The 14,421-nt window shown below is 44.9% G+C and overlaps 1 protein-coding gene across 1 annotated transcript in view; it reads left to right on the forward strand.

Moving 5' to 3' along the window:
- Positions 1-1,350: 1,350 nt before the first annotated feature.
- Positions 1,351-14,421, forward strand: part of SLCO4A1 (solute carrier organic anion transporter family member 4A1) — a 24,059-nt gene continuing 10,988 nt past the window's right edge. The window contains exons 1-4 of the mRNA XM_018560011.1: positions 1,351-2,218; positions 5,484-5,574; positions 8,536-8,657; positions 10,575-10,680. Of these exons, the coding sequence (XP_018415513.1) occupies positions 1,399-2,218; positions 5,484-5,574; positions 8,536-8,657; positions 10,575-10,680 (1,139 nt within the window). The 5' untranslated portion in view covers positions 1,351-1,398. The remainder of the gene's footprint in view (positions 2,219-5,483; positions 5,575-8,535; positions 8,658-10,574; positions 10,681-14,421) is intronic.

Genomic DNA, 14,421 nt, shown 5'->3' on the forward strand with positions numbered 1-14,421 from the left:
AACACTCTACAATGGGCAAGACCAATGGTGAGGAGACCTCCCTGAGAGTGAGTCCATGAGAGATATAAGAATCCAAAGAGTGACGCCACCAAAGCACGTGTATCGATGAAATATCACTTTTGGGTTGGTTCTTGGAGTTTAAAGAGTTTCCTTTTCCTTTGATAACAGCATGAAAGAAACTGTATGTTGACTATGAACAAATCAGTCATCTGATCGGTGTCACATAAGCTGCTGCTTTTGACAAATTTTCATGTTGAATGAACAGTCACTATGTATGTCGGGAGGTGCAAAAGGTCAGTACACCCGAAAGTGGTGATTCAGTTATAACCTGCTGTGCTGATTTAACCCTCCATTTTCCTATACGTCTTGGTCACTCCAATAGTGAGATCTCCCGGCCAGAATTCCTGACTCGGTTCCTGTCCAGCTGGAAGTTTTAGGTGTCCTTGTCCACCTTTTGTGTGTCCCGACTCCTCCTGTTACATTCTTCATAATATAAAATAAACAAAATCCTACAGGGTGAGGGGTAGGGGTGCACTGATACCGGTTTTTCGGTACCGAGTACGAGTACCCATATTTTTTTCCGTACTCGCCGATACCGAATACTGATACCAGAAGTCCCATTAAGGAGGACGGGCGGCGTGTAATGAATTGCCACCTAGCTTCCCGATTAGACTGGAAGCCGTCATCATGCTCCCGCGTCACCAGGTGATAAGGAAGCATGGAGCCAGCTTTCTGGCCAATCAGGAAGTCGGGAAACGGGTAATGATTCGCCACCTGGCTTCCTGATTGGCCAGCTTCCCGACCAATCAGGAAGCCAGGAGGCAGTCATTACATGGCACCCGGCTTCCTGAATGGCACCAGGTGACAAGGAAGCATGGAGCCAGCTTTCTGGCCAATCAGGAAGCCGGGAAACAAGTAATGACTCACCGCCTGGCTTCCTAATTGGCCAGCTTCCTGCTTTGTTTGTCCAGTTTTGATAAATTCCCCTCGGAGTGCTTCAGAAAAATAAACTAACACTCAGATGGGTTTACATCTACTTTAAAAAAAAAGTTAGCACAGAATGTCAACTGCTCTCCCAAACCAGTCAGTTTCATCCTGTCATTCGCTGGAAGGAAAGAGAACAGCAAATTCATTTCCTGATGTTGCCGTATCTCTTAAGCCATGCAATACTGAGCAGATGTGCAGACCAAACCAGCCAAGGTTCTTCAATGTGTATCAAGAAATACTGTATGATCACTTAGTCTGCAGAAGGTCCATATTTACACAGTTCTGCCGCTTATTCACAGAATGGCATAACATTGGCTGTTTTTTTTTTTTTGCTTTGTACAGGGACGTTTGTTCTCCTTCACGGGTCCGCAGAACATTTCCAACCCCAGGGAAAGAGAAGCCCCTGTGAAAATGCCCCATCTTCTATCCACGGAAAGTTCTTTCAATTCCAAACAAGAGCTGCTGTCCTTTGTTGAACCCTCCAGAAGTGTCAGCGAATACAGCTTGGCCAGTCCAGATGGTGGCGAACAAGCGGACGCCTTGCTTTCGAAGACGCTGCTGAATTCTGATGTGACCAGGACTCCGGATTCCTACACTGAAAGTCTGTATGAGGAAAACTGTACCAAGAAAGCACTCTATGGGGACGATCCCTGTGAGATTAATTTTATACCCTCCGAAAGTGAGAACTTGTGTGGCTGGGGTGGCTTCAGGCCCTCCTTCTTGCAAGTGTTCAACACATCTAAAGGGGTGCTCTTATTCCTCTGCACCGCCTCCTTTCTCCAGGGCATGGTGGTAAATGGTTTCATCAACACTGTTATCACCTCCATAGAACGGAGGTTCGACTTGCACAGCTACCACAGTGGACTGATTGCCAGCTCCTATGACATAGCGGCCTGTGTGTGCTTGATATTTGTTAGTTACTTTGGGGGGAACGGTCACAAGCCTCGATGGTTGGGCTGGGGAGTATTAATAATGGGCATTGGTTCCTTAGTCTTTGCATTGCCGCACTTCAGCACCGGCGAGTACGAGGTGAACTTAGCCGAAGACACGGGTCTGTGCCTGTCCAATCATACCTATCGAGTCTCTCAACGTGCCTCCAGACTGTCCTACTACCGCTTCGTCTTCATGATGGGACAGTTCCTTCATGGGATCGGAGCTACACCACTCTACACACTGGGAGTCACTTATCTGGATGAGAATGTCAAGTCGAGCTATTCCCCGGTGTATATTGGTGAGTATAGTTTGAGTGTTTGTGCCTTGATTGCTATAGCATCCCACAGTATTGCTTTTGGCATTTGTCTCAGCTATTTCCAGTAATTAGCTGAAAAGTATACATGCATAATGTATGCAAGTGCTCAATAACTAGCAAAGATGTGCCATTGGCCAGGCTTTGGTCTGAGTGGGTTTCTTCACCAAGTTTATTTACTTATTTGTGTTATTAAAGAAAATATGTCACGACATCTTCTGAAAATGCTACTTGCATGGCAGTCATACTGATCCAGTAACTTCAAGTACTTTAGGTGACTAATGCAGAAGAAGAATTCAGAATAGGACTTCTAGCTTTATCTATATTCTTGTTCCCGGTCAGGGACTCGGCAGGAATGGAAAACAGTGGTCCAACATAACAGCCAAGCAACTAGGAGTTTTTAGAAGTTAGCAACGGCAGCCCCTTGTTTCAGATTTATTTTAAAGCAGGGGTGGAAAGATTAATATGGAAGTCTTGGCCCACCCAGGGGCCAGCAGGATTTTTATTACAGAGCCAGCTCCATTGTCGACTAGAGAAAACCTCCTAAGTTAGGTGCCAGGTGTAAATTTTAAGGAACATTGGCTACCTGGCTCCTGCGATTTGTCCAGCCTCTGTCACTTTTTTAAAGATCTTGGTCAATGTCCTCCCTTCAAGGTAAAGTTCATTCTTACCCTTCTGCTGCTGAACTGGCTGGCGTATGCCTGGTCCCCGGCTGCACTCTGTGGTTCCTTCTGCTGGCCCTTATGTCACTGTTGTGCCCTCTAGTGATGTAGGGGTTGGAGGAAGGAACCACAGGGACCAGAGGGGGACCAAGCATATGACACAGCTGGAAGTATGCTTGATGCTGAAGATGTTTCAGCCTCCTTAGTTCATAAAACAGAAGAGATTGACGGTACTAGAGGGGTAAGTGTTAAACCTTTGATTGGGATGTATAAAAAAGAGACACTTTAAATTGTTCTCTTAAAAATGTTAATTCCATCAATTTGTTTTTGCTATCCCTAAAACAAAAGCTAAGTTTAGTCTTACCACATTGTAAATTATATTTTTCAACCCGTCTGGTCATTTGCAAGACCCAAAAAATGGCTACACACACTGTTTCCTAGATAAAGATAGAATATTTAAACAATCTGACTATTAAACTCTTGGACTGAAACACGTGAACAACTTTAAGTTGGCTGTACACGTGCAGGGGTAGTCAGGCATCCAGACACGACCTAATCTCATGGCAGCGTTTCTTTTGGTCAATAGGGCACTAAACGTCTGTACTTGGCTTGGCTGAGGATGGGTGTTTAGCAATTAGTGAGAAAAGAAGCAGCCAGGCTTTCTTAGTGATGCTTATCCTTTGGGAAGGGGGCGTCTAGGGGAGCCAAAGTAATTTAATGGGGTTTTTAAACTTTTAACACAGTTTGTGTTCTCTGACAGCAGTTGGCCAGCGAACAGTGACTGCTGCCAAAGATGAGAGACTGCTAAAGTAGCAATACCATCTGTAGCCAATTCGGAAAGCTGGGTTCAGCCAATTTGGCTACCTGGCCCCTGAGATTTGAGGAATTTATAAATATTTCTCATGCAGATTATTTTATCCTCATTTTTTCTCTCTTCTTCTTAAATATTTTCTGCATCATCCCATCCAGCCATGGATGTACTTGTTTAAAATTCCCTCTTTGCCATAGCACGGTGTGTGGTGGATCTAGCTATGAATGCCCATTGTCTTTTTCCGATACAGTGTATGTCAGTTTTTATCAGGATAAAGTTCAGGACTGTGATAAAAACTTCCCCGCAATGACTATAATTATGTGTTATAGTGTAGGACGCTTTTTTTTAATTAGGATATAGTCCAAGGCTGTGATAAATGGTCCCAAACATAACTAGAACACATAAATAAGGTACAAATATCTCCACTTCAAAACAAATGACAGTAGTGTTATAGCGCAGTGTCAGCAAGTTCGTTACCTGAGCACGTATTAAAGATAAGTATACTTCTAGATTACTGACCCTCTCCCAGCGCTCTTACTTTGGGCATATCATTCACTTACATTCAATAGTGATGTCAGGAGATCATAACTTCGGTCAGCTGGTGCCCCACAGTCATCAAAAATCCTTCCAAAGACTTGCTGCAGACTAGAAGCCTGTATGTTGCAGACTAGCTTTCCATCCAGGGAGATAACAGCTGCATGTCGGTGTTGCCGATGATCTGCACTGTCCATTCCATTAACTGTAGAGTTGGAATTCGGTGCTGGGGCACAGATCTCTCTATAGGATTGCATGGGCCTGGCACAGAAGCTTTTGACAAGTCTGGAACAAAAAAAAGGGCCTTCCTCAAACCGTTGTCACAAGGTTGTCCACAATTGTCCAAAGTGTCTTTGTATGGGGATGCATCAACAGTACCCTTTACTGGAACTCAGTATTTTAAAAAAAGGTGTCCATATGGTAAGTGTGATGGCCAGTTACCCCAAAACTTTTGACAATGTATAGTGTATGTACGCCGAGCTATGCCAAGTGTACCTGCTTATAGGATCGCTAACCAAGAGATGGGCCTGAGGTTGCTCTCATTGAGTCCTTCATAGGTTTACGCCCAACATTTCTTTGCTGTTACCAAACTAGAGCTGCAGCTAACGATTCATTTCAAAATCGATTAGTTAGCCGATTATTAAGTTTGATTAATCGGTTAATCGGATAAAAAATAAAATACATTTAAAAAAATGGCTCCAGTGATGGGACTACTAGTTTGTATTGAGATTGCAGTCCATCACAGGAGCAAGCTTGGAGCGGTGGAAGTAAAAAAGAAAAAAAAAAGTGTGGTGTGCAATATAATGAAATGAAAAGTGTAAAATTATACAGCAATGAATGCAGAATGGCACCGGCTATAGAGGAATACAACAAAGCCAAGCAATAGTACATCATAGCTGGCGGTATTCAGCATTGCACTGTATAATGTTCTATTGCTGGGTTTTGTAGTCCTCTATAGCTAGTGGTATTCGGCATTGCACCACTGTATAATGTACATACTTCTTCTCCCCGTGTCCCTGTGCCGATCGTGGATTTGGGCGGACGGTGAGCGTGAGGCGGGGAGGAGGTACGGAGCGTAGATGCGGGCGGGTCTGGCAGCGGCAAGCATGAGGTGGGGAGGAGGTGTGGCGCACAGCGTGTGTGGAGCCGTGAACAGGGCCAACTAATCGGAAGCCGATTAATCGATGATTGAAAAAGTTGACAACCAAACATCCACTTATTTCTCAGTGTCTTTTTTGTTTAGGAATATTTTACACAACGGCCATAGTTGGCCCAGCTGTTGGATACCTGCTTGGAGGGTTCTTCCTGAACATGTACACTGAGATCACCATCCCGTAAGTAGCACCTTCTCACACCATAAACATTGAACTTTCTGGGTTATGCAGTCAGGGGGTTCACTAACTTTGAGCTTCCAATTCTGATTCTCGATAGTGGCTGTGGGTTACTGAATTCTGTACACCTTGTCTATCTGCATATTTCCTGTATCACCTGCAAATGGTTACGGATACCACTTCTAATTATATATACTAATCTTCAAATAGGGAAAACTTTATTTGCATACACAGAGGACACAGTATATAGTAATTATATTAGAAAACTTACAATCTTTTCAGGAAAACAGACTTATATTTTGGTGCCCCTATGTTTCTAGCTGCCATTCATATATCCAGAGGTTTGAATGTTAGCTTCTGTGTGTGACAATTTCTCCCCAGCCACAGGCCAGTAGTTTTGGCCCGTGGAAACTATGCTGTCATCCATTATGATGCATCCGAGGGGGCAGGGACAAACACGCATTTCCCATTAGGAATGAAGTCATAACTTAAAGTGTATTTATAGCCAAAACTTTTTCCAGCTATGACTGACTAGAGAAGGGAAGGGTTGAAACCCCTAACAAGTTATTTTTGTTGTCTGTGTCCTGCTGGGGAGTAGTGATGTACAGGGGCTTGGTGCGAATCAAGTGTCACTGACAGCCCAACCACCATCCAGGCCAAGGGCGTAACTAAAAATCATCTGGGCCCCATAGAAAAATGGTTACGCCCCTTGCAGAGCACATCTGAGAGTGACCCTGCTGAGCCCACCATAGACTCTCTATGGTGGGCTCAGCAGGGTCTCAGGTGGGCTGTTCACAGACCTGCACACCTCTTACCCGACAGCCCCGATCTGCTGTCAGCCCCCGCCTCATCTACCGTCGCCTGGCCTGGCCACTACCTCCCCCTCCGTCAGCCCCTGCCTCCTCTTCCAATGCTGCCGCCGACTCCTGGCCTCCTCCACCGCAAGCTGCTGTCTGTCACTGACTCAGCAGCAGTTGTGAGGAGGAACGCACTGCTAACCAGATCACTGACAGGTTGTCAGTTATCTGGACAGCGGCACGTTCTTCCTCACAGCCGCCATTGACAGCCAGCAGCCTGTGATGCATCAGGGGACCCCTTTTTTTCTCGTCGTGGCTGGGCCGCCCTGGGCCCCATAGCAGCCACCTGGGTTACTAAAGCGATAGCTCCGCCACTGCTACAGGCCATATCAATTGTGGCCGGAGCTTTCCACGCCCTGCAGCTACATGTCGCAAAGGGCCAGGGAATGCTCCTGGCGCGACTGATTGAAGGTGGGGGTGCATTAGTGACGTGAACTTGGGGGAAATTCTGACAAACTTGGTTTGCACCAAGTCCCCCATAAATACCTAATGGGGAGATTTTTCTTGCCTACCTTGGGAATGCAAGAGAAAATGAGAGAAAATATCCCCAAAGTGAAGGACAGCGCCATCTTAGATAGCTGTCACTAGAACAATGGTCTCCATTGGAAGATATCCCTCCACCTCTTGCTATCATTACAGCTATTTAATTTTAGATTTCCCATTACTTACTTCATACTACTCAATGACAATGGTCTTCAGAACCAATTGAGGGACTCATCTCTCCAGCAGGGAGATTGTAATGAAAAAAACGCGGATCTAATCCTTCACCACTCTATCCAAATCTTCAAACTTGCCTTTACGTACACTTTAAGCCTAAAAAAAAGAGAAAGAAACACGTCAACAATGAGCATTCCGTCATTCCATGTTTTATCTGTCAGCTCCAATGAAGAAAGTGTTGTGCAGGTGACATTTATGGCAAGCACAGTAATATTTTGCATGACACATATTTGCCTGAGGTATGGAAATAACCTCTTTGTCACATTCTCTGTCAATAGAGTGTTTGTACAAATATTTAATATGTGAATAGGAATTGTGTCCACACACAAAAAAAAACCATACAAATGGACTAAGCCCTTCATACAAAAATATCCCAGGCTCTCTATACGCAGGGAGAAAAGAGCATTAAAGTGTATCTAAAGCCAAGTTGTTGTTTTCCTGTTTTGGACAGAACTTCAGATTGTATTCCTATAGATTTGTGGGAGAGGTGCTTGATATGTCAATATTTCTCCTCTTTAGAGTCTCAAACTTCCTTGGAGGAGCTTCTTCCACACAAGACAAGGGAGCCCCCGACCAGAATAGGGGGTCTCAAGTGAAACCAATTAGAGAACAGATAGGTGATCCATTGCTGACAAAATCCAATATGGTATTTATTTATAAAAAGATAAATAGAATAAAATAGCCAGCGCGCTTCTGCAGTCCACAATATCTCCCCTCATCAGGGCTTATGAATTACTTTGTGACATGGTTCCTTTCAGTGTTTGGAAAAATGATACATAAGAGTAGTTATCAGTTATAATAACCAATTTGGGTTTGAGCACGGAATGTGAATCCTGTTCCTTATTGCTGTCTGTGTTTAGCTGAGGAGATTCACCCTCCCTATGTGTCCTGGTGACCATTGCCACCTGGACTGAAAGTGAGGGAACAATGCAAAATTTTAAGATGTCACCTGAACAGGAATAGAGGGAAATCTTCCAATGGGGGACCCCTGTCCTAGTGACATCTGGACTTCCCTCACCATGGAGGGATTTCCTCTTACTTCCTGTTGTGTCAGTAAGGCAATTCTCCCCAACTTGAAATGGGTGAAACTAGAAACCTCACATGTTGGCTTTAGATCTGCTTTAAAACAAATCTTTCAGCTATTTTAACCATTAAAACTTTCTAAAATTTGCTTTGGTGACTAGTCATGGTACAAATATTACAAAGTGGACCTTTCATAATCATACACTACTACTACAAGAGATACACTACTACAAGAGATACACGACTACTGTTCGTTTAACTGTTTTTTTGAATGATTTTAATCCATCTATTCAGCCACCTTCCCTGTGATTTGGCACCCCGAGCTGATTAGGACTGGCCAACAGAATGTGTTTGTGTTTTTTTGCAGCACCCATCTGACACCGGAGAACCCTCTGTGGGTCGGGGCCTGGTGGATTGGCTTCCTGGGAGCTGGAGCAGCTGCCTTCCTCATTTCCTTTCTGATACTAGGCTATCCACAACAACTGCCAGGTACAGTCCCTTATTAAAGGAATGTAATCAGTGACCATTGGATAAAAAGACTATACATTTACTGCATGGCGTTCTGTGAATGGCCAGGAAGGGGGGCTTTGAAATGACACAATCCCTTTTGCATATGAGAGCAGTGGCTGGAAATATCACTAAACCCATTGATATTATTTGATTTTATTTCTGCTGGGAAGCTAACAACAGAATGAATAACTTCTATTTCATTTGGTACCATAAATATATATATATATTTATTTATTTTTGTTGCGTTATCATGTGGTCTGGTGTTTCAGCCTACTTGCTCTCCACTGCAGAGATTGGTAGGCGATGCACAAGTGTGAATCCTAATGCAAGGCTCACTGTAGCAGCTGCCTCCAATCACAAGCTTAAAAGGTGGCCATACACTGTACAACCATCGCAAGACCTTAGTCTTGCGATGGTTGTAAAGGGATTAAAAAAACGTACGATCTGCCTATCTTGGACAGGCAGATCGCACTCTCGATCATCGCAAGCCCGCCCCGAGGGGCGGGCTTCCGATGACCGCAATGCTGAATGGGCAGTGTGCGCGTGCGCACACCGGCCCGTTCGGCATTTGTCTTCCGAGCACCGTTCTAACCAGCCGAGAATCGTACGATTCCCGGCTGGTTTTCGAACATGCTGGTTCGACAGAAGACGTGCGACCGTACAGTAGAAACGGTCGCACGTCTCCATTCACACTGCTCGATTATCGTACGAAAAACCGATCGCATACGATTATCGTATCCTCCATCGTTTATCCCTGAGGGATCCTTCCCACAATCAAAGCAGATTGCACATGGGGCAGATAGATGGGGAGAGGAAGCTGTCACTCAAACAGCCTTAGTCACCCCACAGATGAGGAAAAGAGTTACGTAGGCTCGGCTTCAACAGGAGTTATAAAGAAGTTAATGTATCCCCAATGGAAGCAGGCAGAGCAATGCGCGCAGGTTCACAGGGCAGGTTCACAGCATTTTCCGGACCAGATCTGGAACATTGCATTGCATTTTGCCGCGTTCGGAAAGTTGTTGTTTTTTTTTTTTTTAGCTTAAAATGGTCTAACATGTGCGTTCCAGTGTGTTCCCGTGCATTTGTATGCGTTTTTGATGTGTTTCTGTGCATTCCAGTGCATTCAAGACCAGACAAAATAAGACAAGCAGTATTTTTCTGGTCTGGTCTGGAACAGACTGCGCTGGTGTGAACAGAGGCCAGAAATAGCATAGGGATGGATTAGGATGCATTTTGGGTCCGGAAACAATCTGGTCTGGTCTGGAGATGATCCGGACATGGTCTGAATGGGCCGAGGGTAGGTTCACACCATTTTCCGGAACAGATCTGGTCCAGAAAATGGTGTGAACCTTCCCGTAGTTCCAGTGCATTCCAGCCCGGACTGCGCTGGTGTAAACAGAGGCCAGAAATAGCATAGGGATACATTAGGATGCATTTTGGGTTCGGAGACAATCTTGTCTGGAGATGATCCGGACATGGTCTGAATGGGCCCTAAGAGTGGCAACGCTGCAGCCGGAGAATTGGCTGCAATGGTATTGCCACTTACAATAGGGAGGTGCATGGAAATGACTGGATCCATCCGGTGTTTACAAAAAATAAACAAATGCATGATAGAGAACGTCTGCACACAGGTGTATGACATTACTTTATAGAAATAGGGACAAAGAGATTTTGGGGGTGTTATCACACTTAAACTAATGTTTCCACAATCGCTGATACAAGAAACATTGAGCAGCTTAGTGAAGGAGTACATAGTCCAGAGAGAATTACTGTCTGTTGAAGATCATTGTTACATTTATGTTATTTCATTAAATGTAACTGGATTAAAGGCATTTCTTTTGGTATGGCTGTGTGGGAGATTTTGTGCATTATCATCACAGTGACATATTCTTCCAGGTTCCCAACGATATGTGGTGATGAGAGTGTCTGAAGCTCATCAGATAAAGGACGAGGACCACAAGCCGGACCCTGATTTTGGGAAGACGATTAAAGATCTTCCAAAGTAAGGATGGTTTCATTTTACCGTCTTTAACTATTTTACCTTTTATTTTATTTTACACCTCTCAGTGCCAGGCGGACAGGTAAACATACAGTTGAAGTATTTAAATGTTTACTGTTTTACCTGCCAAAAGGATTTATAATTCTTTTACAGTCAGTCTTATGATTTACACACCTCTGCTTCAGTTGCCAGCTGGGCATGTGACATACCCATTCCATGGTTCAGCAATCCAGCTTACGGTGTCACCTCTCTGCCACTGGGCATGTGGCCACTTGTAGGAAAGTCACTGGTCTTTAAACAGTAATGGCAATAAATGCAGCTTTATTGCATCCAACGAAAAAGTAACACAAATAAAAAGGCCTACTCCACCTTAGGAGGCTAACTAAACAATCCAGGAAGTATCAAAGTGACCTTTCTGACTGTGCAGTGTTCCAGAGGTGTGTAAACCATAAGACTGGATAAACAGAATTACAAATCGTTTGGCAGGTACAACATTTGACATATTTGTATTTCAGCTGTATATTTAGCTGTTTGCATGCCGTTCCGTGTTCTATGGACTGAGACAGCTTCTGTCATTAAAATAAATAATTGTAGAAATTTCTGATGGGTGTCTCATAAGTGGCAATACATACCAGGGACAATAACAATTAGGGGCTTGTTCACACCATGTCCAATAAGCTGCATTTTTCTGCACACCACCACACAAGTATAATGGGAACAGAACACATAGAAAACACATTAATGATTTGAACAGGACACAATTGTGTTATCTGTACCCTGTTTACATCATATACTGTATATGCCATGGTATGTGCAAATACACAGCTCAATGGACATGGTGTGAACAAGCCCTTAAAAAAAAAAAAGACACTTTTTCCAAATATTTCTAAGTAGAGAAGCAACAATACTGCTTTTTCAGTTTCGACTACGAGTACTGATATTTTTCTGTCAGTACTAGCTGATACCGGTGCTTCCGCTAGCATGGAGCCGGTTCCTGGGCAATCAGGCATTAGTGCAGCGAGTAATGACACGCCGCCCTGATTCCTGGGGACAGGGCCGGTGCTAGGTTTCCTGCCTACACAGGCAAGGTGCATTTTTGCCGCGCGTGTTGGGATCCTCAGGCAGTCGCCGGCCAGCTAAATTAGGACCCCACCTGGAGCTCCTCCCACCAGACCAGCGCTGACTCGCCGCTGCTCTCCCGCACCGAAGGTAAGTGGAAAAAAAAAAACATAGCGCAAACATCGGGGCATTTTGACAAGTACAAGTACTTGTCAAAATGCCCTGTTTTTTCCGCCCTCACCCTGCAGCGCCATAAGGCGGCAGCCTGACTTGCCTTGCGGTGCCTGCCTGGGGAAGCGGGCTCCACATTTGGCCGGCTCGATTGGCAGGGAAACCGGCTTCCCAGTCAATCAGCATTGCTTTCGGTACTCGCCGATAGTACCAATATCGGTGCTTCGGCTGGTGGGGAGCTGGCTTCGCGGGCAATCAGGAAGCTGGGACGGCGGGTAATGACATCTCCATGTTGTTTGGCCGACTCGATTGTGATTTGCCAGGAAAACGGCTTTCCAGCCAATCAGCATCGAGCCGGCTTCACGGGCCAATAAGGAATGTAATGACCCACCTCCCGTCTTCCTGATTGGTCGGGAAGCCGGCTCCATGCTCCCTCGTCACAAGTGTAATGACTCGCTGCCTGGCTTCCTGATCGGTCGGGAAGCTGGCCAATCAGGAAGCCGGACGCCGTGTAATGACTCGCGGCCTGGCTTCCTAATTGGCTGGGAAGCTGGCTCCATGCTGATTGGGAAGCCGGCTTCCAAGCCAATCAGCATGGAGCCGCTTCCAAGCCAATCAGGAAGCCAGGAGGCGGGTCATTACTCTCCATCCGATTTCTGATTGCCCGGGAAGCCGGCTCCATGTTCCCCTATGGCACTGATGGTCAGAAGAAATCTTCCTGCAGGTGCAGCAGTGGTGTGTATTGCAGTCAATGGGAGCAGCAATTTTTTTAATCTGGAGGCCTGGAGTTCAGCTTTAAAGCCCAACGGAATTTGTATTTAACAAGAACGAAATACATCCAGCGTGCTTCCCAACAAAAGGTAATCAAAGACTTCCAGTTCCTTTTCTGTGGAGTCACAAAGTCTGTCTCCTGCCAGCAGCCTGCAAAGAGGATCAGTCCTGTCCAAGTTAAAGCAGCAGTCTCTCCGCAGAGGTCTGACATGCCCCCTGCTGAGTCACATCTCCAGCGCTGCAACCAGCAGGCAGCGTGCTGGACTTCTGCTTTCCACAGGAAAAGAACAGTAAGACTTTAAACACCTTTTGTTTTGAGGTGCACTGAATTTGGCTCATGTGAAAGAAAAGTTCACTTGCACTTGAAATTCGCCTTAGGCTAACTTGTGCGAGAGATAGGAATCCGGATGATGAGATTCGATGGTCAGAAAAGAAAAATAAACTGTGTTTATAGGTTACAACATTGGAAATGAAATTATGAGTACATAAGGGAAGCTTGTGGATCTGCGGCTCTCAGGCCTCAGGCTAAGAGATGAAATGTCTTCATGAAAAGAAGTTTAATATTACAACATTAACATGCAGATGATTAGGATTTGTTTTATTTAGTTTAGGAACGTTTTGTAGCTTCATTGTTCCTTTTTGATTTCTTATTTTTTTTAGATTTTCTATAAAAAAATCATTTACCATTAAGGTATAACAACATATGTCCTCATTGCCAAGTGGAAATGCATCGCCTACCAGTTCTATTGCTATAGATGTTGTTATCAAATTATAAAGCAATGACAAAATTGTCATAGGATGTTCTACGTAGAGATAGATATATAACTGGCATGGAAATTTGTATTACGCCGTCACTGTAATTGGCTTCATTGACTGACCCTGGGCCCAGCTGATGTTAATAAAAGCAGTGACTCAGCAGGTCAGTTCCCCCTCTCAGTAGAAACTCAACAGTTCATCTCCCCCTGTTCCCCTTCCCAACAGTGACTCAGTAGCTTTGCTCCCCCTCCCAGCAGTGACTCAGTAGCAATGACTTAGAAACTCATCTCTGCCTGTTCATCCTTCCCTGCAGAGACATTGCAACTCAGCTCCTCCTGTCAAACCCCCACCCACCCAGCAGAGACTCCCCCGCTCCCTCCACCCCCCTCTCCACCCCCAGCAGAGGCTGCAGCTTAGCTCACCCTGCTCCCCTGTCCCAGCAGTGACTCAGTAACCTTTCAGCTTTCTAATCTTTAATGTAAACACATAGCAGGTGCCCTTGGATGAAGGAACCGAGGAAGCTGAACCGCCAAGAGAATGACTTTAAAGACTTTAGTGCTTCTGCTGTAAATTTTTAGGATGAATTACTCCAGGGTACCTGCAGCAGCAGAAGTGTATTTCCATTTGTGCAGCCAAATTGGGATTATGTCTGTCATATTTGTTACATGTTCCCATTGACACTGCATAACCTAAAAACAATGCTGACTACCTTTTTCACATGCTTAAAATTCCTACTTAGCTTCCCCCCTGCTATGTACTGTTACAGTGGGGGCTGGGGAGGTAATGTTTACCATAATTATCCCTGTCTCAACTGTGCTGGCAGATCTCATTATCAGTTGTAGACTAGATTTGAACACCGTCTGTCCTAACAAAGGGTTAACGATCCCAAGGCTTAGGTGATATATTGTATGGTAATGCACTTTCCCTTAGTTTGTCCCTCTACGTTAAAGTATTTTTAGGTGTGGTGTGTGAATGGGGGGGGGGGGT

Source organism: Nanorana parkeri, unplaced genomic scaffold (genome assembly GCF_000935625.1).
Source record: "Nanorana parkeri isolate BGI_ZX_2015 unplaced genomic scaffold, ASM93562v1 scaffold17, whole genome shotgun sequence".
Classification (NCBI taxonomy): domain Eukaryota; kingdom Metazoa; phylum Chordata; class Amphibia; order Anura; family Dicroglossidae; genus Nanorana; species Nanorana parkeri.